The 23835-nt window shown below is 49.0% G+C and overlaps 1 protein-coding gene across 4 annotated transcripts; it reads right to left on the reverse strand.

The window, feature by feature from the left end:
• Positions 1–590: 590 nt before the first annotated feature.
• LOC142821443 (uncharacterized) lies at positions 591–23194 on the reverse strand. 4 transcript variants are annotated; one of them, XR_012898202.1, is made up of 5 exons: positions 23086–23194; positions 21344–21544; positions 10779–10892; positions 5673–10496; positions 591–5435 (listed from the first exon to the last, which is right to left on the reverse strand). XR_012898202.1 is itself a non-coding variant. In XM_075912418.1 (5 exons), the coding sequence occupies exons 3-5, from the start codon at positions 21528–21530 to the stop codon at positions 9082–9084; spliced, it is 1716 nt and encodes a 571-aa protein (XP_075768533.1). In that variant the 5' UTR covers positions 21531–21544; positions 22670–22744; positions 23086–23124; the 3' UTR covers positions 591–9081. The 4 variants fall into 4 exon arrangements, 3 of the variants coding, with proteins under 3 accessions (XP_075768533.1, XP_075768534.1, XP_075768531.1); XM_075912418.1 differs by adding an exon at positions 22670–22744 and having other exon boundaries at positions 591–10496; positions 23086–23124; XM_075912419.1 differs by having other exon boundaries at positions 591–10493.
• Positions 23195–23835: the final 641 nt, after the last annotated feature.

A 23835-nucleotide genomic window follows, 5' to 3' on the forward strand; every position in this document is an offset into this window, starting at 1 on the left:
AGATGAACTCATCTTGATGGGTATCAGGATCAGGTCCATCAAGGGACTCCAGTTTCAGCACGGCCATTGGCACAGGTGATCTGATCTTGGAGCTGTGTCCTAGAATTGGCTCCCAAAGTATTTTCTTTTGTGCCTCAGTTTATATAATGAAACCTGAGTCCTGCTTAGCTCTACTTTAACCATTATTTTAGTATAATTTTACTAACCAATCATAACATACAGTAAGGCTTTGTCTAGACTGCACCCCTTTTGCGGAAAAGGGATGCAGATTAGACACAGCACAATTGCAAATGAAGCGGAGATTTAAATCTCCCCCGCTTCATTTGCATGAACATGGCTGCCGCTTTTTTCCGGCTCGGGGCTTTGCCGGCAAAAAGCGCCAGTCTAGACGGGGATCTTTCGGAAAATAAAGCCTTTTCCGAAAGATCCCTTATTCCTAATTTTAAGAGGAATAAAGGATCTTTTAGAAAAGGCTTTATTTTCCAAAAGATCCCCGTCTAGACTGGCGCTTTTTGCCGGCAAAGCCCCGAGCCGGAAAAAAGCGACAGCCATGTTCATGCAAATGAAACGGGGGAGATTTAAATCCCCGCTTCATTTGCAATTGCGCTGTGTCTAATCTGCATCCCTTTTCCGCAAAAGGGGTGCAGTCTAGACACAGCCATAGTGAATGATCTAACCAGACACCACCATCTTAGTTGATTTACACCTAGCAAAATTAATTATACAGCAGACAGAAACAATGAAAAAAAGAGATCATAAAGACAAACAATAGGAAAGTGAGGACCATAATCACAGAATGATGATTCCACAACTTCATTTACTGATAAACAGTTTCTTGCCAGACAATGCTATTAAACTAAGTTTTCTTTACCCATCTTGACATCTGTTTCTTTACCTGGTGATAGTGGGTGCCAATAGGACAGGATCTCCTCACAGTCTGGTGTGACACTATTGTAATACAATTTAGATGGAATGTGAGTATGTGACTCCAGGTTTTACAGCTAATGGCTGCTGCTCTTCATTCTGGTGTCCATTTAGGCCTTCCAATATGGTTGCAGAAAAACTATATTGTTACAATTGATTCATCCTTTGTGGCTCAGGGTCACACATATATAGTACAGACAGCACTACAAATTCCAAGGCCATGCATCAAAAATTATGATTTTTTTTAAACTTTACAGTTTGGTTCCTTTTTGTTTCTGAACTGATATGGAAAATTGCCTCCTGGCTTCCCATAACCAGCAACTCCTACATTCATAAATATGCCAAATATTGCCAGAACCATGCCAAAAGCAGGAGAGCTGGTGATATTTAAGATCTGTATATCACACTGAGATATACATGTCTTGGTATCATAGAACCATAGGGTTGGAAGAGACCTCAGGAGGTCATCGAGTCCAAACCCTTGTACAAAGCAGACCAACCCCAACTCAATTATCCCAGCCGGGGTATTGCCAAGCCAGGACTTAAAAAAACCCTCCCCCCACAATAAACTTGTGACACCCCTCTCCTCCACAATTCCTTTTTCAGTCAGGACCCCTACAATTACAACAGCATGACATTATACATTAAAATGATGAAATGTCTGATTTTTTAAATTATGTGACCCCAACATTGACAAAACTGGACCATGAATTTGACAGACTACAACCAATTCTGGTTTTTTTTTTAGAACTTTCTTCAGTCTCAGGCAGCTTCAAGGCTGTACTACTTTTACTGTTACTAGCAAAATTCTTTCCTTCTGTACCATATGACATTAGAACCTTTTCGTAGTTGGATGGAAGTTGGTGAGTTTATATGACTTGGACACCTTTCTGTTAACATCAGCTACCAGCCAAAGAGTCTAGGGAACAAAGCTGAACTCCAGAGGGGTCAGTGTTCTAGGAAAGCAAGAATTAAGGTCTCTTAGGTGAAATTCCAACAGCTCTGAAGCACAGAAATCCTTATGGCATTTTAGTAATAATTAATTTCCAAAATCTATGTGGACTTTTTAGCATTGGAATTTTCTTCATGACTTAGGTGTATATCATCATACTTAAATGAAGTAACAGAAAAGAAACCATTCAGATTTCTCAAGAAGTTATAATCAAGTCCTGTCATAATGTGGGACTCTTATCTCAGTCCCTTGCTCTGCATGGCGCTGTTCTCTGAAGGATGTTTCATTCCCTGCTTGAATAATGCCATATCTCTCACTCATGGCCAATGCAGGCAAGGCAGACTCTTTGTAGGAATAAGGAAGTATTGTATTTTCTTGGCTCCATCCCTAGCCAGCACACTTTTAACAATGTGTGTCCTGGGTGGATGCATTTAGATCTCATGAGGGATGAGGTGCACTAGAAGGCTTTCCCGCACTTGGAGCACTCTTCTCCAGAGCTTCCCTGAGGATTATTAAGAGCTGAGCTCTCACTGATCTTTTCCCAAATTCATGGCATTTAATGGTTTCTTCCCTGTATGGGTTCTCTGGTGGACAACTGGGGGTATGTTACACTACAGAGTTTTGTGGGAAAAACAGCTAATTTTTCAACAAAACTTGAGGAATGTACACACTGCAACTGCATTCTTCTATAAGAAAACTGAAAGCACAGAGGGTTTTCCTGGCATTGGTAATCCTCATTCTATGGGGAAGAAGCCTTTTTGCAAAAGAACTCTTTCGCAAAAAGGCATGTGTGGGTGGGGAAGAAGGAGTTCTTTCAGAAAAAGAGGAAAGAGGAAAAAGCATAGGTGCCCTGGTGGCCATTCCATCCATAGCAATCATAGCTTACATGTGAGAGAGCGTCCATTCAGTCTGGACACTCTCTTTCGAAAAAGCAGATTGCCTTTTCAATGTACTTTTGCAGTGCTGACACTCTCAGAAGAAGATTTTTCAGATCTCTTCCAAAAAAAAAGCTTCTTCTGAAAGAAGCCTGTAGTCTGACCTCTGACTGAGGCTTTTCCTACCCTTGGTAATTCATAAATGTGATGGTCTCTAATGTTATGGACTTACATAACATTGTTGCAACCACTGTCATATGTTTGCACCAAAACTTGTGCAAAGTGGGCCAAGTGAGATGTCTACAGAAAGCTTATGATTCCCTGATTGTTTATACTGCTCATATGCATGTATCCTCTTTGTACTTGAAGTTATGAGTATTGGCACTGTACTTGCATTTCACGTTTGTTTCTGGGAGATGATCAACAAGTTTGATATTGTGCAAGGTTTCTGGGAGACTATCAACAAGCACTCATCTATTGTACAAGGTTTACTTGTTAATAGCAGTACTTGAGTGACAATGCACCTCAGGTGGTGCAAATCCACAGCTGAAGACTTTGTTGTGTACCTTCACACCAGCATGTAAGTCATGGCTGCTTGCCTAAAAAAATCTGCAGCGTGCATGGAAAAGTGATTTGCTCGTGACAGAATCCATTTTGGAAGGTACTTTTACAGGAGAACAATGAATTCCCTCCACATAGGCAAGGATATAAAGAGGGCTCCAGAGGTTCATCCATCATTGTTTTCATTCCAGCTCATCACTTCAGGAGCATTTTTGTTATGAATTGAACCCAAAAAGACTGATGTATTCAAAGGCTGTATTCCAGAGATGTTTAATATATCAGTTTATTCCATCTCTGCTACAAGCCTACACCAGGAATTTTGTAATCAGTGTATTTAATTTGTTTCCTTTAACAATTTTACTCACCATTTCCTTTCTTTATTCATAAGCCTTTCAATGTTATATTCAAAAAGACTGGCATCATGTGCATTTCTGGGTAAGATCTAAGGTTTAAATTGACCTGGAAATGTGGCTGATCCTTTGAGATTGGGAGAACCTGTCCAGATTTCGTGAGACTGGTTTTCATAACCTCTCCTCTGTGTAGAGTATGGTACTGGTTGTGAAACAGCAGAAGCTGACATGTTTAAGGGGATAGGTTGTGTGTCTTCTTGCTGGCCAGTGCAGCAAATAGAAGTGCTCTTTGTGACTGATTTGGTGCACTTTATAGTGGAGGGTCCCCAAGCTTGGGCTATAAGTAGCCCTGTCTTTGAGCAATTCACCGATTGGACCCTCTCAGCAGTGCTCCCAGAAACCCTCTTATATTACAATAGGGTCTCTCTCATCTTTGGGTACTCCAATGTGATATAATGTGCATGTGATGGGGTGCCTGCACTCTGGCTGGTCCAGTGCCGGCACTGTGGGTGGAGCAGGCCCCGCAGCACCGCTAGTGCTGCGCATGCTCCCTGGTGTCCAGGGAGCTTAGCATCGGCCTGGCATTAAGAGAGGGGGGTGAGGTGCAGAAGCACATCGGCATCACGCTCCCATGCATGGGAGGCGTCCCGGTGGGAGATTTAAACCCACCAGGTGAGCTGGGAAGGAGGCTGCCAGAAGACGCCACGTGCTGTGCCAAGCCTGGGCGGAGAGCACCACAGAAGGGAGAGAGCCTCCTATGCATGGGCTCCACTGACCACTCCGTGGGAAGAGTGGATGGGGCCCAGGGCTCTCCGGTTCAGGGCTTGCCATGAAGCAACAGCCCTGGGAGTGGGTTTTTTGTATACCACCCCCAGACAGATGGTCTAGTAGAAAGGTTTAACAAGACTCTAAAAAGTAGGCTATGTCGATTTGTGGACAAGGACAAGATTTGTGGACAGGGACTGGAACAAACTGTTGCCCGCTTTATTGTTCACAGTCCAGGAGGTACCTCAGGCATCCAGGGGTTCTCACCATTCGAATTATTATATGGACGCCAACCCCGAGGCATACTAGACATCATAAAGTAAACATGGGAGGAACAAGAATCTAGGGTACAGGTATCAGTTCAATATATACTGGGCCTAAGAAAGAAACTTCAGACCCTGGGGGAGTTTGCAAACTCAAATCTTTTGAAGGCCCAGGAGAGGCAGGTCCATTATTATAACCAGGGAGCCCAGTTGAGAACATTTAAACCCGGGGACCAGGTGTTGCTTCTACTGCCCTCATAGGACTCCAAATTACTAGCGAAGTGGCAAGGATCTTTTAAAGTATGGCACCATGTCGGGGAAGTAGATTACGAGATCCAACTCTTGGGGAAGCAGCAGGGTACCCAGATCTATCATGTAAATCTCTTAAAGGGGTGGTGCCCCTGAGAAGATCAAGCCCTGTCCACCTGAGCTGGAGCTGGGCCCATGGGGCGGAGAAACAGGGGATTCCCCACCTGTCCAACTAGGGGAGGAGTTGGACCTGAGCCAGCAGGACGATCTTCTATGACTGTTGCAGACGTTTCCCCGGGTCCTTTCTAAGGAACTAGGATGAATAGCCTGGGCCTACCACCATGTCACAACTGCACCAGGAAAAAAGGTATGAGACCCCTGTGGGTCTCTGTGTGGAAGGAGTTACAGTGCCGGACCAAGCTATACTTGCACCCCGGGTGCACGGTCCCTGATTAACATGGTAAGGGGTGCCGCAGTCCTGCCCCTGAGCACCAACCTATGGGGGGCACCTGATTGAAGTGGTAAGGGGCACCATTCACCTGGGCGTGTGGCATATGTGCGGCCCCACCCCCGGGTACGCAGCACCCCTTACACTTCAATCAGGTGCCCCCCATAGGTTGGCGCCCCAGGCAGCTGCCCAGCTAGCTCCCCCCCACCCTTAATCTGGCCCTGGTTACAAACCAGGTGGTGGAGGAATCGCATAGCTATTGGCAAAGTCCCATAGTGCTGGTACCCATGGGGGACAGGTCCATCTGCTTTTGTATCAACTTCCGCAAGGTAAATGTGCTATACCATTTCAATGCCTACACAATGCCCAGAATGGACAAGCTCTTAGAACATCTAGGAGATGCACACTATAGATCTACCCTTGACTTAACTAAGGGCTATTGGCAAATCCCACTAACTCCCGTGTCTAAAGAGAAGACGGCATTCCCCGTCCCTTTTAGGTTGTACCAATTCGTGACCATGCCCTTTGGTCTGCATGGAGCTACCATCACCTTCCAGAGGTTAATGGACAGGGTTCTCTGGGAACATCGCTATTACACCACTGCATACATAGACGTCATAGTGATGTTTAGCTCTACATGGGCTGACCATCTACAGCAGTTGGTAGCAGTGCTCACAACTCTGAGTGACATGGGCTTACGGTGAACCTAGGCAAGTGCTACTTTGGACACCACAAGGTATCGTACTTGGGGTGAGGCAGGGCAAATTAAAGCCTTTGGTAGATAAGGTAGGTGACATCCAAGACTTCCCCACATTGATGACAAAAAAGCAGGTATGCCAGTTTTTGGACTGGCAGGCTACTACCAGCATTTCATTCCCAATTTTGCAACACTGACAGCCCCCTTAACAGATTTAATCTGTAAGACCCAACCAACGAAAGGGTGGTGGACTGAAGAGGGGGAGCAAGCGTTCCTATCACTAAAGGAGTAGTTGACCCATGCCCCTGTTCTGACCCAAGTGGACTTTACAAAACCATTATAAAGCAGACTGATGCTTCGGAGGTTGGGTTGGGGATGGTGTTGTCACAGGAAGTGGAAGGAGAGGAGCACCCTGTCCTCTATATAAGCTGAAAGCTGTTTCCATGGGAGCAGAAATATGACATGATAGAGAAAGAGGTGCTGGCTATGAAATGGGCTATAGACGTGTTGAGGTACTATCTTCCAGGCAGTCAATTCCAGCTGATTACAAACCACGCGCCCCTCCAGTGACTGCACACCATGAAAGAGATGAATACATGCATCATGAGATGGTACCTGTCCTTGCAGTCATACTGCTTTGAGATGACACATCGGTCAGGTAAAACCCATAACGCAGACTTTTTCTCTAGAGCAATGAGGGAGGAAGGGGAAGAGGGCCTAGGCCTAACCTGGATGGGGGGTGTGTGCTGGGGCGCCCGCACCCCACACTCCGGCCGGTCCAGCACCGGCACTGTGGGCAGAGCAGGCCCCACGGCGGCGCTGCCAGTGCTGCGCATGCTCCCTCATATCCAAGGAGCTTAACATTGGCCCAGCATCAAGGGAGATGGGCAGGGCAGTGCCACGCCCCCACGCACGGAAGGCGTCCTGGCGGGAGATTTAAATCCGCTGGGCACACTGGGAAGGAGGCTGCCAGGATGCCATGCGCCGTGCTGAGCCTGGGTGGAGAGCACCACGGCTCTTACGCATGGGCTCCACTGATGTCCTCACAGGGAGAGTGGACAGGGCCCAGGGTGCTCCAGCTCAAGGCCTGCCATGAAGCGACAGCCCTGGAAGTGGGCTTTTTGGGTGGAGCCATGCACTGGAAGGAAGGTTGGAAGTAGCCCAGGGTGGGGCCTTGGATATTGGCCCACGGGCTGGTGAGTTTCAGGTGGAGTCCCCGTCAGCCAGATCAGACGTGGATTCCTCCAGTCCTTAGGGCCCTGAGCTGAGTTCCAGTAGAGGGGGAGGGTCCTGGTCCCCCTACCCCTCTGACAGCAGTGTCTCGGTCGTTTGGAACCAATAGGACCCGACCAATGCTTCAGACTGTAAAACTGTGCCTGTTGGGGAGATTTTGGGGAATTCAAGGGTGGTTGGGGCTACTCACTAGGGTGTGGGGTTGAACTCCCGAGCTGGGGGAAGGGATGGTTGGACGCACACTGTACCCACTCAGAGGAGGGGCAGTGGGAGGTGTGTGACACTGACTAAAGCTTTCTCTGATTAAACTACAGCTTTTATCTTTCTCTCCTGACAGACGTTCAAGGAGGTATCAGCCCTGACTGAACCTTTGCCCACAGTCTGAGCAGTTATAGGGATTTTGTCGTGTATGAACTTCTGATGTGCAATATGGTGTGAGCGTTCACTGAAGCTTTTCTCACAGTCAGAGCAGCTGAAGGGTTTCTCTCGTGTGGATTCTCCTATGTCTAACATGGTCTGACCTCTCATTGAAGCCCTTCTCACAGTCAGAACAGTTATACACAGTGTCCCATCTAATTTTTTCCCAAAGTTGCAGATTGAATTTTGTTAAAGGCACCAATATGTGCGACATATTATCCATATTGGTGCACAGAAGTTCATGTGGCAGGAGTTGGGCTGGGCCTCAGGATCTTGTATTATGGGAAGGAGGCTCAGGGCTGGGCCAAACAGCTGGGGACTAGGGGCTCAGGGATGAGACAGAAGCTTTAGGATGAGGGCTTGGGCTCGGGGTGTGATCTCTGAGGTGGGCCAAGGATGAAGGGCTTTGAGGGGTAGGCCACCAAAGGACGATGTAGGAGAGAGAAGATCCCCCCCCCCCATCAGCTTCCTCTCCCCCAGCTCTGATGCTGCTGGGGGGGGAGGGAGGCATGTTTCCCTGTCATGGCAGCTCTGGGACTGCGGCATAGCCAGCTGTGTGCTGGTTATTGCTGGTCTGGGCAGGAGTTGAAACCAGTGAGTAGAGGCATCAATCTCCACCACAGCCCTAAGAGCTTGCTAGGTATTTATTAGGCTGTAGCAAAGCTGTATGACCACACAACTTAAAGGGGACTTAGATTATGGGGTTCCTCTCATGTGGATTCTCCTATGTCTAACAAGTTCTGACCTCAGAATGAACCTTTTCCTGTGGTCAGAGAAGTTACAGGGTTGCACTAACAGGAATGTTGTGAGCAAGACACAAGAAGTAATTCTTCCACTCAACTCTGCACTGAGGAGGCTTAATTGGAATATTGTGTTGAATTCTGGGCACCACATTTCAAGAAAGATGCAGAGAAATTAGAGAGGGTCCAGAGAAGAGCATAAAATATGATTAAAGGTCTAGAAGACATGACCAAAAAAGGAAGACGGAAAGAACTGGGTTTGTTTAGTTTGGAAAAGAGAGGACTTAGAGGGGACATGATAGCAATTTTCAAGTACCTAAAAAGATGTTTCAAGGAGGAGGGAAAAAATTGTTCTTAAATTACAGCAAGGGAGGTTTAGGTTAGACATTAGGAAAAACTACATAACTATCAGGGTGGTTAAACACTGGAATAAACTGCCTAGGGAGGTTGTAGAATCTCCATCATTGGAGATATCTGAAAGCAAATTAGACAAACATCTACCAGTGATAACAAAGGGTGCTTGGACCTCCTGTCAGGGCAGGGGGAATGGACTTAACCTCTTGAGGTCCCTTCCAGTTCTAGTGTTCTATTATTTGATTTTATGATTCTATGATTCTCCTGTGTGGATTATAGGATGATTGTTAAGATTTGAGGGCCAAATCAAACTTTTCTCACAGTCAAAAGGTTTTTCCCTTGTGTGAATTCTCCAATGTTTAACAAGGCCTGACCTCTCCCTGAAGCTTTTCCCACACTCAGAACAATCAAAGGGTTTCTCTCCTGTGTGGATTCTTCCATGTGTAACAAGGTACGAGCTCCTACTGAAACTTATCCCACAGTCAGAACACCTGAAGGGTTTCTCCCCTGTGTGAACTCTCCTATGTGTAACAAGACTTGAGCTCCTACTGAAGCTCTTTCCACAGTCAGCGCAGTTGAAAGGTTTCTCGCCTGTGTGGATTCTCTGATGACTAATAAGATGTGAGCGTCCACGGAAACTTTTCCCACAGTCAGAGCAGCTGAAGGGTTTCTCCCCTGTGTGAATTCTCCAATGTTTAACAAGGTGTGAGCGCCCATGGAAACTTTTCCCACAGTCAGAGCAGCTGAATGGCTTCTCCCCTGTGTGGATTCTCTTATGTATGACAAGCTGTGAGCCCCTATTGAAACTTTTCCCACACTCAGAGCAGCTGAAGGGTTTCTCTCCAGTGTGAATTGTCCTGTGTCGAACAAGTTGTGAACTCTCATTGAAGCTTTTCTCGCAGTCAGAGCAATTGAAGGGTTTTTCTCTTGTGTGGTTTCTCTTATGTCTAATTAGACTTGAGTGCTGACTGAAGCTTTTCCCACAGTCAGAGCAGCTGAAAGGTTTCTCCCCTGTGTGGATTCTCCTGTGTGTATTAAGATGGGAGTTCCAACTGAAGCTTTTCCCACAGTCAGAGCAGCTGAAGGGTTTCTCTGCTGTGTTGATTCTCCAATGTCTAACAAGGTCTGATCTGTCACTGAAGCTTTCCCCACAGTCAGAGGAGTTGAAACATGGCTCTCTGTGGATTCTCTGATGTCTAAAAAGATTTGAGCTCCTACTGAAGCTTTTCCCACAGTCAGAACAATAAAAGAGTTTCTCCCCAGTGTGAATTCTGCTATGTCTTTCAAGGTCTGACCTCTTACTGAAGCTTTTCCCACAGTCAGAGCAGTTGAAGGGTTTCTCACCTGTGGGGATTTTATGATGTTCAATAAGAGTTGTACAGTCATTGTAAGTGGAGGGTGCTTGTTGATGGGGGATTTTCTGTTGAACCGCTTCTGTATTTATTTTCACTCCTCTGCCCCAGTGACTGGATTTGCCTTGTCCCTCCTCTGGATGTTTTCCCTGCTGCCTGTCTGGGCTATGCTGACTCTTACAGGTTTCTCCCTGCTCAGGTATCTGGGAAACATGCCCTTCAGAACTTCCCAATAACATCCCATGTGGAGCCACTTGCTCCGGTGCTTCCTGATGAAGACTCTCCTCATTGTTCTCACTCAGCGTCCCATCACCTGCTGGGACAGAGAATCCAGACAGGAGTCATTCTCTGTGCTAAGCTGAAAGGAAAACTCTGAAAGGGGAATAGAAAAGGGGGAACATGCCCAAATAATGGCTGGAAAGTTCAATAATCATGAGTTGAGTCCATAACCCTTCCCCAAAAGAAAGAACTCAACCTTTGTCTCCACCCTCAAACTGGAATTGAAGAGACAGAAGTTAGATTTGATGAAAATGCACAAGTGATGCTTTCTGTGATGACACAGAAATTGGTTTCTGAGTCAGTTTAGCTGAGTGCTCACCTGTGTGGGTGTCGGTGATGTTCTCCCCTTCCTCTAAGCCCTGGAGATCCGGGATCCACAGCTCCTCCCCTTGCTCCACCCAGGAGATCACATGAGCTTTGAAGACTGGAAATCCTGCCCAGGGAGCAATTAATCAAGTGCTGATCTTGTTCATTAAGGTCCATGCCATTACTGCTTCCACAGCCAGGATCTGAATCACCCACCCAGAAAGACTTCTCCCCACCTTTCAAAGACTGGGTTCTGGATGGGACAAGATCCCAGGAAACACTCACCTACAGTAAAAGTGCATCGCCCCTGCCTTAGGAATGGCCCAGCTTATTCCCTGTGGGAGATGAGTGTTCTGCTGCTCCCTTGAGGGAGTGTTTCTCAAAGTGCGGTCCATGGACCATTAGTGGTGCGCAACCATCTTGCAAGTGGGCCACAGGTTTGGAACTTGCCTCCCAGCCACCAATGTGGAGCCAGCGCTGGTGCTATGGCCCTGAGCCCCCTCCAAGGCTGGAGTGCCAGCACCAGCTTCCCACTCTAGGGATGGGGAGGGGGAGGGAAGGCAGCAAGCCTTGTGGACAGAATACGACTTGTAGAAGGAAATGGCTCTGTGTGCTGTCACTCCCCCTCTCTCTGGCTGGAAAACACTCACCTCAAGTCTTTCCCTGCTGCTCCCATTGGCAAAAATTATGACCAATGAGAACAGCAGGGGATGGAGTGGTAGGAAGTGTTGGAGCCAGGTAAGTGACCTCTCTTCCCCTTCCACTGAGATCTCGCACCCCTATTCCTCTCACATACTCCCCTCCCGTCAAGACCCTGCATGCCCAACCCATTCCTGCCCCCACCCTTCTGGACAGAACCATTGTCCTCAAGCTGCTTCTGCACCCTGCCTCCTATCTAGACCCTCACTCCCAGCACACTCCTAAACCTAATCTCCCACCCAGACCGCTCATGCACCCTAGCTCCCACCCAGACCACCCCCCTTCCTTCTATACCCATTTTGTCATCACAGGTGACTGGCTTGTGGTTCATGGAAAGGTTTGCATTGAGTGGTGTGGGCCATGGGCCAAAAAAGTTGAGAACCACAGCTCCAAAGTACAACTAAGTCTCCCTCATGGCCCATTCCATCTCTCCACCCATCTCAGGGCAGGACAGGAACATGCTGTTCAAAAGGTGAGCTTCAGCGATGGTTTGCAGGTCTGACACTAAGGCCCACAGACAGGGCTCAGACTGCAGCAGCCACTTGGCAGGTCACTAGAACTTGGGGGAAAAAAAAGACCCAGCAATTCCCAGCTCTAGCTTCCCCGAGGGCTCTGTCCAGAAAGCTCCTGGCTGGGGGGCTTGGATCAGCTCACCCTGCTTCTTGGCTTGGATGCTCTACTTGAACCAGGAGGAGGAAGAGGAAGTTGCCTGGTTAATAAGGCAAATCCTTGGCTGGCTGCTTCAGACCCTGTATATGCTCCACACTCCTGACCCCTAAATTGTGGCTGGGTGGGCCCTGCCAGCTGCCCACAATAGCTGCTGCTCCAACTGCTGCTTCTATGTCTGGCCTTGGTGGTGTTTGGCTGTGCTGCTTCTTCAGGGAGGGAGGCTGGGTTAGGGCCATATCTGCATTGTTGCTGCAGCTCAGCTCCCCTTCTGCTGCCTCGGTTCTACTCTGCCACCAGCAGCAGCAGCAGCTTCTTTGTGTGGATTCCAGCCTTCCTCATGGCCAACATGGCCTTCCATTTGTTGCCCCTCTTGGCTGCACAGACTCTACCGTTTACTCTGTACCTTGTGGGCACATTCCTCACACCTTCAGCCAGATCCCTTCTCGGACCTTCATTTAGTACTGGGAAGATCCCACTGTGATGTTACAGAATTAAAATATGACCATGTAGTTCATTTGTGTTACCGCTGTTACACAATTACAACAAAACATGTGCTAAGTGTGTCGTGTGCAGTGTCAATGGGAACGTTCTGACATGGTGACTGTGATTATCCTGTCTGTGTGTGGACATCATTTTTGTACCTCAAGTTATGAATATGGACCATGAACCAATATTTCAAATATAGTTGCTGCTGCGGAAATACCCACACTGTAGTTTGCATCCAGTCCACCCTGCACACTGTGAATTGACCATTCAGAGTGATGGTCCATCAACAAAACCCATGCGCCATGGAAATCTCATCCTCACCAGACATATGTTCTCATAGACTTCTCCGCCAGACGGTGGGCAATGCCTGCCATGGCTCATCGGGGCAGCCAAGGGTATGTGACTAGCTCATGTGACACTAAAGTCCATCTGGCCCCAATGTTTTTCAGCTCACGGTGCTGGGGCATTTGCTGGGAACAATGAGGTCCCTTCCAACAAACCTATTGGCCTAGAACTGCAGAGAATTCACTGCTTGGGGATTGCTCTATAATTCTAACAGTGGAAAATAGTGGGGGTGTCACATTCCTCTTTCCCCATCACAGTTAAAAGGTCTGAGCTATGCCAGGAATAACTTTGACAATCAGGAGGTAATTAACACCAGCTCCTCACCCCAGCCTCAGAGATGCCTCAAGAAAAGGGAAGATGAGCTTGGATTAACCTTGCTCTTGGCATCCACCCCCTGTGCAGCCTGCTCCCCCCTTTCCAGTCTGGCCCTGGGAGAGAGAGTCCAGTGTCTCCTCAACACAAGCAACTGCAGCCCAGTTGGGGCTGGGATGTCCCAAACACCCACCCCCACCTCATCCCACTGACCCTGCCACCCTCTCCCTATTCTCCCAAGCTACCCTACCCACTCCCTATTTCCCCATCACATGACCTTCTTCCACATCCTCTGCAGGGTCCAGGAGGCACCTCATTAGTGGAAGCCCACCTGCGCGGCTCCACTCACTGAATCTGTGGCCATTCACTTCTTCATGCACAGCTGCGCAGGCAGGCACCTCAGAGCGGCAGTTTCCAACTGCTGGTTCGTGGACCAGTGGTGGGCCATAAACTGCTGGTTGTGAGGCCATGACACACTGTCCAAGCACTCAGGCGGGTGTCACGCTAGAACCCAGCAGCAGCCAGCAGGAGTCTGAGAGCCCATTGCTCACTAGGACCCAGTGGCAGCAGCAGGCACTAGGGGAAGTGATCTCTGGCTCAGGTCCAGCAGCAGCAAGAAACTGGCAAACTCTGCTTGCAGGGACTCTGGGGCCAGGCTCTGGGCCAGATCCCCGAGCCCCAGGGCAGCACTGCTGGGCCTCTGCAGCCCAGGCTGCAGCTGGGAGGGGGGAATCTCCTGCAGGGCCTGTGGTATGTAGAAAGCTGCTTACCGGGAACAACTCCCAGGGCAGCACCCTCAGCCTGGCCAGCCCCTGCCTCAGGGCAGGCAGTGCTTGGAGACAGGTCAGAGACACCCCACCACCATCCCTCTGGAAGCAGGCCCCCCTACAGGGGGAGGGTTTGGCTCCAGGCTGCTCCCAGCAGATCTGGCTGAGATGCCTGCCTGGGCCCAGGGAAGCCGCTGTCAGCTCCAACCATGTAAGGGGAGCCAGCCCTGGTGGGGGACAGGAGGGTGTGAAGAGGGGCAAGACAGACAAGATGGCTGATGGGGAACAGGGATTTATGAGGTGGGGGCAGGAGGGAGTGCAGGAAGCGCTGAAGGGAGGTTGGGGGATTCAGAGGAGACTGATGGGGCAGATGGGAACAGGAGTGCAACGGAGGGAGACTCTGAGAGGAGGTTATGGGGCAGAAAAAGGAGGATTTGGGGAAGGGAAGCTGGAGGGAGAGTGTGGGAGGAAGAGCAGCCTGGCTGGGGAAGGAAGAGACGCAGGGCAGGGGTTATACAGAAGGGGAGGGTGAGATACATTGGCAGCTCCCCAACTCCATCGAGCAGGAGGTGGGGAGGGCAGAGGTGACTGGTGATAGCACTTGGGGGTACCAGCTCCTATGCCCAACAAAATTTCTAAAGTTTCCAAATAGGGTGCCCCAAATGCCCCTGCGGGTGCCCCTCCCTGTGCTGGCACCAGTCACCCCTGGGGGAGAAGCTGCCCCACCCAGCAGCCAGAAGGGAAAATGTTCTGGGGTTTTTTTTAGTGTAGATATTTGCAAACTCTGATCTGTTAGGGACTGATAACAATGTATTTACATATTCATTATTTACATAATGATTAGGAAAAAATGCAAATAAAATGAAAGGTCTGCCAAAAGTTTGTGACTGGGTTTGGTGGTCCTCGGTATAAAAAATGTTGGGAACCACTGCCTTAGAGGGAACACTGGCAGAAAGGAAGAAGGTGCTGACGGAACAGCAGCAGCAGAGCAATCCAGCAAAGGAGGGGCTGCCCAGAAAAGCAGCAACTGCAGCAGCAGCCCACCAGGGTTCCAACAGGAGCCTCAGTGGCACCAAACCCAGCAATCCCACAGGCTTCTCTCTGTGCTCCACAGAACAGCAGGGATCTCAGCAGCAGCTTGCCATGAACTTGCCACAGTTCACGGCAAACCTGTGCTCCCCAATCTCCTCTAGAGACTGACACAGCAGACACACCATTCTGCTGGCAGGCCAGAAGGATTGCTAAGGAAAGGGAAAGAAAGATGAGGAAGAAATGTGCAGTGGCAGAATGGAGATTGGTAAATAGAAACTCCATTTTCACTTGTTCATTCTAGTTAATGTCCTGATCTTCACAACCTCCTCTGGCAAGGAGTTCCACAGGTAGATGGTGCACTGTGTGAAAAAAAACTTCCTTTGGTTCCCTTTAAACCTTCTGCCTATTAATTTCATTCATGATCCATAGTTCTTATGTTATGGGAACAGTAAATAACTTTTCCTTACTCCTTTTCTCTATATCCGTTATGATTTTATAGACCTCTGGCATATCCCTCCTTTAGTCTCCTCTTTTCAAGGATGAAAAGTCCTACTCTTTGTAATCTCTCCTCATATAACACCCGTTCTAAGCCTCTAATCATTTTTGTTGCCATATTCTGAACCTTTTACAATGCCAATATATCTTCCATGAGATGAGACAACCACATCTGTACGCAATACTCAAGAAGTGGGAGAAACATGGATTTATATAGAGGCAATAAGATATTTAAAAAGGGATAGAGAATAAGACAGAGAATGATTCCTAAGATTCTGTTTGCTTTTTTGACTACTGCTTCACATTACATGGATGTTTTCAGAGAACTATTGACAATGACTCCAAGATCTCTCTCTTAAGTAGTGTGGGAGAAAAATCAAATAACTCCAATTGAGTCTAAGGGGGGGGGACTGTACAGGAAATCAAAACTCTCTAAAAGAAAACTCCTGTAAGGGTTAAAAGTTTTCCAGGCCTCTCCCTGTAACAGAGAGAAATCATCTTAACTCTAATCAAGACTCTTGCAATGCCTCCTCTCTCAACTTCATGGAGACTCCTAGTCTGTCACAATTTGTCATGTAAACTCTTATCTTTGTCACAGTTTGCCTTGTAGACTCACTTAGGTTATCATGTGCCTTTGTACTGTAAAACTTACTTCTAGCACTTCTGGTGTGAACAGAAACGTCTGAGAGTACTTCTGCTGAGACTTTGATATGTTAAAGAAAACAATCAACAACTAAACTTTCTGAACATACTGTATAAAGGATCCCTGAAACTCTCTCTCGGGGCTGCTGCTGCTCTCACTCTGGTAGCTATCAGCCTGCACGCATGCATAATAAAGTTTTCCTTCTAGAGTTCTCTCCTGCCTCACTGCTTTGACCTCTAGCCTCGGACCCTTCTGGTGACTCTGTACCCCAGGGGAGTGAGATTTCCCCAATGGTTACAGCTAAATTAGTCATCATTTTGGATGTGTACTTGGGATTCTTTTTTTCAACATGTATTACTTTTCATTTATCAACATGAAAATGCATTTGCCATTTTCTTGGCCACTCACCTAGTTTTGAGAGATCCTTCTGAATTTTTTCAGTCTGCTTTGTTCTTAACTATCTTGAGTAATTTTGTATCATCTGAAAATTTTTCCACCTCGCTGGTCACCTCTTTTTCCAGATTGTTTATAAATATGTTGAATAGGACTGGCCCCAATATGGACTCTTAGGTAACTAGTGATATCCCCTATCTCGATTGTGAGAACTGTTCATTTATTCCACCTCTTTTTTCCCCGTCTTTTAACCAGTTATTAATCCATAAGAGGACCTTCCCTCTTACCCCACAGCAATTCTTTTTATTTAAGGGCCTCTGGTGAAGGAGGACCTTTTCAAAGGCTTTCTGGAAATCTCTAAGTACACTATGTTCACAGGACTCCACTCAAGTAAATCTAGTGGTATTATTTCCCTTTACAGAAACTATGTTGACTTTTCCCCACCAAATTATGTTTATCTATATGTCTGACAATTCTATTCTTAACTATAGGTTCAACTAATTTGCCTGCTCCTTACCAGGCTGTAATTGTCAGGATCATTTCTAGAGCCCCTTTTAAATATTGGTATCACATTAGGTATCTTCCACTCTTTAGATATTGAAAATAATTTAAAGGTTAGGTTACAAACCAGAGAGTTAATAGTTCTGCAATTTCACATTTGAGTTCTTTCAGAACTCTTGGGTTAATGCTATCTGGTCCCACTAACTTGTTACTGTTACGTTTATCAATTTGTTCCAAAACCTTCTCTAATGACTGTCAATCTGGGAAAATTCCTCAGATCTGTCACCTAAAAAGAATGGCTCAGATTTAGGATCTCCCTCTCATTCTCAGCAGTGAAGACTGAAGCAAAGATTTTATATAGTTTCTCTGCAATGACCTTATCTTTTAGCATCTTGATCATTCAATAGCCCCACTGGTTGTTTAGCAGGTTTCCTGCTTTTGATGTACTTAAAAAATGTTTGCTATTACTTTCTAAGTTTTTGGATATCTCTTCTTCAAACTGCTTTTTGGTTTTTCTTATTGTATTTTGACACTTAATGTGACAGAGTTTATGCTCTTTTCTATGTTCCTCACTAGGATTTAACTTACACATTTAAACTTTGCCTTTTTCTCTCTCACTGCTTCTTTTATTTGGTTGTTAAGCCATGGCAGCACTTTTTTGGTTCTTGGTGTTTTTTAATTTGCAGTATACATTTAAGTTGGGCCCCTATTATGGTGTCTTTGAAAAAGTTGCCATGCAGCTTGCAGGGATTTTACTTTTGTTACTGTACCTTATAATTTCTGTTTAACTAACCTCCTAATTTTTGTGTAGTTCCCCTTTCTGAAATTAAATGACACAGTGTTGGGCTGCTGAGATGTTTTCCCAACACAGGGACGTTAAATTTGATTCTATTATGAGCACTATTTCCAAGTGGTCCAGTTTCATGTATCTCTTGCTCCATTTAGGACTAAATCAAGAATTGCCTCTCCTCTTGTGAATTCCAGAACTAGCTGCTCCAAGAAGCAGTCACTTAATGTGTCAAGAAACTTTATCTCTACATCCCATCCTCAGGTGATGTGTACCTAGCCAATATGGAGATTAGTTGAAATCCTCCCCTATTGTTGAAGGTTTTTATTTTTCATTTTTATAGCCTCCCTAATCTCCCTTAGCATTTCATAGTCACTATCACTGTCCTGGTCAGGTGGTCATTAATATATCCCTACTGCTATACAGGCAGTCCCCGGGTTACGTACAAGATAGGGACTGTAGGTTTGTTCTTAAGTTGAATCTGTATGTAAGTCGGAACTGGCGTCCAGATTCAGCCGCTGCTGAAACTGATCAGTTTCAACAGCGGCTGAATCTGGACGCCAGTTCTGACTTACATACAGATTCAACTTAAGAACCCCAGGCATCCCCAAGTCAGCTGCTGCTGAAACTGATCAGCAGTTGATTCCAGGAAGCCCGGGGCAGGGGCTTCCTGTAGTCAGCCACTGGTCAGTTTCAGCAGCGGCTGACTTGGGGACGCCTGGGGCAGAGCAGCTGGGGTGCTGCTGGGTTGGTCCAGTAGCGCCGCCGCTCCTCGGCGCTACTGGACCAACCCAGCAGCACCCAAGCTGCTCTGCCCCAGGCGTCCTGATTCAGCCGCTGCTGAATCTGACCAGCAGTGGCTGAATCAGGACGCCTGGGGCAGAACAGCTGGGGTGCTGCCCAGTTGGTCCAGTAGCGCCCAGAGCGGCGCTATGGGACCAACTGGCAGCGCCCCAGCTGCTGTACCACAGGTGTCTGGAGCAAAGCCACGGAGCACGGGGGCAGCGGGACAGCCCAGACACGCCGTGGCTGTCCGCTGCCCACGTGCTCCGCGGCTTGGCTCTGCTTTGCCCCCCCCCCCGTCCCCCTGGTCTGCAGACCAGGGGGACGGGGGGGGGGGCAAAGCAGAGCCAAGCCCCGGAGCGCCCGGCCAGCTGACAGCCCAGACGTGTCTGGGCTGTCAGCTGATCGCGCGCTCCGCGGCTTGGCTCTGCTTTGCCCCCCCCCCCCCCCGTCTCCCTGGTCTGCAGACCAGGGGCAAGGGGGGGGGGCAAAGCAGAGCCAAGCAGAGCCAAGCCGCAGAGCGCGTGATCAGCTGACAGCCCAGACGGTCTGGGCTGTCAGCTGGCCGGGCGCTCCGCGGCTTGGCTCTGCTTTGCCCCCCCCCCCCTCCCTGGTCTGCAGACCGGGGGGGGGGGGGGCAAAGCAGAGCCAAGCCTCGGAGCGCGTGGGCAGCGGACAGCCCTGTCCGCTGCCCACGTGTTCCGCCACTTTGCTTCCTCTCCCTGGTCTGCTGGAGACCAGGGAGAGGAACCCCGTTCGTAACTGCAGATCCGACATAAGTCGGATCCGCGTAACTCGGGGACTGCCTGTAGTCTTATTGTTAGCGCATGGAATTAGTATCCATAGAGATTCTGGAACATGAGAATGTGGAGACCACTGGACACATGAGGCATGAATGTCTGGAGGGGTAAAGCAAAATAGCCAAGAAGCAGTGTTTAACCCAGTGCATAATTTCAGTTTAAACATTCTGCTTTTCTGGGATGAGTTATCACCCTCCCATAAAATCACAAGGAGGGGAAGGGAGGCCCTTGGCATAACAGCATTAACCAATGGCTGATAACCAGAACGGGCTGGGCCTTGGCAGAATGGTAGCGCACTAAGTACCAGCCAACTACTTCAGCACATTGCAGATGGGGAAAGAGGCTACACAGGACACTAATGGCTGCAGCAACTGCAGACACACACTCCTAAGAGATGGCAGAGCAACACATGGACCCTTGTGCACATCAGGGGGATGAGGGGATAATGTATACGGACATTTTGTTCCAATGAGCAGGTATAAAGCTAAGGGGAGTAGCACACACGGAGTGCAATGTGCACCTTGTTTGCGTCAATGTGTGGAAGTGGACGTCCCGGGAGAGGCATGTCAGTGCTGACTGAGGGGCCGTGTTCTGCTGGCTGAGCCGGTACCATTGTTGAGGCGGGTCACATCTTACTGTACCTGTGCCTGGGGAGCTGACACTAGCACCCTGCTCCTCTGCCAATAAATCTGGCCAAGTGCCTTAGCCCTTGAATGGAGCCTGTGTCTTTCTTTGGCAATGAGCCTGAGCTATGCTGCATGGGCAAGCCTCATGGTCTGCCAGTGCAGCTGGCATCAGTGCTCCAGAAAGAGCCGCTCTGAGCAGCCATAACAACACTCTGTGGCACTAGCAGCAATTCATATGGCACTGCAGCCCCTATGGGAAGCGAAGCTTATCAGTCACAGCAGCACCTGGCATCCTCGGTGTCAATCAGGACCCCACTGTGCTATCGGGGTGCTTGTATGGAACTAAGCATCTCCCCAATTAAATGTATTTATCCTTCCCCAGCCCTGTAAAACAGGGACATACTGTAATAGCTATTGCAGAGACAGGGGACTGGACACAGACACTCTAAGAGACTTGACCAAGGTCACACAGGAAGTCTGTAACAGGGCAAGGAATTGATTGAATGAAGGTCTCCTGAGTTCCAATGAGCCATATACTCTCATAGGAAGAAAAAGTCCCTGCCCAAAGATACTTCACTCTAAAAAGACAAGACAGATGGTGTGATTACCTCGTTTGCACACAAAGGCAAGTGAGCCTCAGAGAGAATAAAGCTGGATTTTTTTTTAAAGGAAACCCAGCCCGTGCCTGACATGTAAGAAGAGCTCTACACATGTTTACCTACTGCAAAGCTACCCTCCACAGAACATTTGCAGAGTGTCAACTGCCTCATCCACCCTCCCTCAGCCCCAGCCCCTCTCACTGGCAGGATCCAGCATTTCACAGATCAGCCAGAGGCAAAGGACTCCAGGAACCACACTCGCTTTCCAAGGGCTCAGCACACTGGGGGACCCTGCAGGCATTAACAGCAGCTACACCCAGCCCCACAACTCTGGTACATGCTGTTCTTGCCCAGGCCTTTCACTGACACCTCCGGCCAGGGCACAACACGGGCAAGATGGTGGGGAAGCACATTGAGACCTTGGCTGTAGGAAGAGCAGTACCATTGTTATGTCTCTGAACCTGCTCTCCTGGGAAGGGTGTAGAGGGGACAATCTCTCATATACAAGCCAGGATTATTGGGGTTGATGCTCTTTGCCCCCAATGTCAGGAGTAAGGAGGGCCCCTGAACCAAACCAAACCCAACCCAGTTGCTCCAGAACACACCCAGCTTCTGATACCCGAGGGGACAGGAATCCTTACCCAGCCAGCTCACAGCCTCATAATTCTCCTGCATCACATCCCAGTAGAGGGCTCTCTGACCCGGGTCCAGAAGAGCCCATTCCTCCTCAGAGAAATACACAGCCACCTCCTCGAAGCTCACCAGCTCTGCCACTGCCATTTCCTTGCCCTGGCTCTGTAGGCCACGGGCTAAGCGGGAGCAAGACATGGGTGTTCTGCAGCCTGTCGGGGTAGAAGGGCAATTGGAGACATTTCAGAAGGGGCTTTAACCCTTTCCAAACCCCCATTCTCCCCAGACTCTGCTCCTGGTGATAAACAAGCTAGACTCTGCCATTTTGGGTCAATGCTTGAGTCTCGATGTTCTATAACCCGCGCACACAAGTTCCACATCTATATTCATTTTGCTCAATACCTAGCTTGAGTTTCAACATTACTGCACCTGCAATTAATGGGATTTGGTTCTAAGTACCCAGCATTTCTGATAAACAAGGTACATATTCGGATGCCTGAATATAAATATAAGTGTCTAAATTTAGGCTCTTATAGCTAAAGGTCCCAGTCTTCCTCCATTTATTGATAGCACAGACCTCAGATCTCTCATGAAGATGAAATGAAAAGAGACTTTATGAACCTTCTCTGCAACACAGTTTCAGTGGTCAAGAGGATCACTGAGAGTAGGGGGTAAGGAACATTTTGGGTCAGGGACCACTGATCCACAAAAAAATCCATTAGGAGCCACACACAAGTGAGAAGCAAAAAGAAAAAAAGTAATAAACCTCACTGACCAACTGAGCAACAGGAAAGAAAGGACACTCCCCATAAGCCACAAGTGGGTGGGGAGGCACCAAAGCTCCATGGCTCACCCCCAGAGCAAGCTCAACTCTTCTGGGGACCCAAAGTTAATTTGTGAGGGACCCCAGGATGTTGGGATAGGGACAAAAATGAGGGTTTCAGTTTGCAGGAGGGGGCTGCCAGGGAGGGGGGGCAGGAGGTTGGGTGCAGGAACTGGCTAGGTTTGGGGGTCTGGGCATGAAAGAGAGTGCAGGAGCTGGCTGGGGGTGGAGGTCTGGGCAAGATGCAAGAGCATGCAGGGCATGCTACCCTCCCAATTTTCCCCTCACCAGCCTCCCTGGCACGATTCCACTTCCGGATCCAGCCCTTTGCCCAGGGCTGGCAGGCAGCTTTTTTTCCTAGCAATCCCAATGAGGTGCTATCAGTAACTGAAGGGCAGAACAGGGGCTGGAGGAGACTAATCCATGGAAAAGCAACGAGCCCCAGACAGACACAGCACAGAGCTCTGGGGAAAAATACCGAATAGGAGTCTGAGCTGCCAGCAGAAATACGCACCAGCATTAACAGCAGCGACTCTCCTGGGGACCTGGAGGTCTCAGCAAACGGCCCAGCGATAAATGCCAAGGGGCGCTGGAGAGTATTGATCAATCAACAGACCCGCCAGCTTCCCTGCAGCGCCTGCACACGGGCTGCCATTCTCAGTCACACAGTGACACGGGCAAAGAGGATCGTGCTGCGATGGGGGAGGGGAGGCAGAGAAGCGGGGAACAAAGAAAAGTGCCGCTTCTGCAAAGGGGAATTGTAACCCCCCCCCCCACACACACACCCACATCTTCCCTCCGCTCCCGCCTCGCTCCCCTCAGCCCCGTGAGCGCCCCCCGGCCCCCTGCAGCGCCCCTCCCGTCCTCACGCTGCATCCTCCCTGTGCCCCAAGCGCCCCCTGGCTCTCCGATCCCCCGGCCCGCACGCACCGAGCTATAGCGGTACCAGCAGCTGGGCTCAGCTCGCTCCTTAGGGCGCACTGCGCAGGCGCCCCAGAGCGGAGCATGCGCAGCAGCCGTGGCTGAGGAGGCTGCCCTGACTCTGTGCGCAGGCGCGGGCTGGGAGGCGGCTCCGCGCGCTGCTGCCCCGGGCTCGGTCCAGCTGCGGCTGGGCGGGGCCCGGCGCCCCAGGGAGGCGGTGGCAGCAGCCCCGCCCCTCGGCAGCGCTCGGCGCCGAGAGTCGCTGCCTCCTCCCCCCCCAAACAGGGAGTAGCTGCTGTTGGGGGCTACCATCACTCCCCTTCTCCCCCCATCGGGGGCAGTAAAACAACCTGTTGGGGGGTCAGCCTTGTTTTAGCGGTTGGGAGACACTGGTCTCCAAACTGGCTCCTGGCTCGGATGTTCATTAACTGCTGGGCAAGTCACATTCCTCTGCAACATGTCACTTTTATTGGGTATAAAGGGGAATAGAATTTAATTTTGAAACATGAGGGGACAATTGGGGAGGTTAATTCTTCTTCCCTTCAGGCCCTCCTCCCCCTCCCCCCCAAAGGAAAATGATGCAGGGCAACAGCATCCCTCCAGGAAAGGAGACTGCCAAATTTAAAAGATGTGACCAAACCCCCCCCCCCCCCAAAAAAAAAAACCCAAACCAAACCTAGAGGATTTTTTCTCAGTAACTGACAATGACCATGGGACAAAAACAAACTGGAGATGTGACCTCAGAGTCAATGGTGAATG

Source organism: Pelodiscus sinensis, chromosome 31, assembly GCF_049634645.1.
Source record: "Pelodiscus sinensis isolate JC-2024 chromosome 31, ASM4963464v1, whole genome shotgun sequence".
NCBI lineage: Eukaryota > Metazoa > Chordata > Testudines > Trionychidae > Pelodiscus > Pelodiscus sinensis.

What these genes read in the sequence shown, in the direction of transcription:
- LOC142821443 (XM_075912416.1), bottom strand. Translation starts at nt 21,530, where the DNA reads ATGTCTTGCTCCCGCTTAGCCCGTGGCCTACAGAGCCAGGGCAAGGAA. An exon ending in TGAGGCTGTGAGCTGGCTGG is followed by an intron (nt 10,893 to 21,343) that starts GTAAGGATTCCT and finishes CTCCCTGGGCAG; the next exon opens with GATTTCCAGTCTTCAAAGCT. An exon ending in CATCACCGACACCCACACAG is followed by an intron (nt 10,497 to 10,778) that starts GTGAGCACTCAG and finishes TCTCTGTCCCAG; the next exon opens with CAGGTGATGGGACGCTGAGT.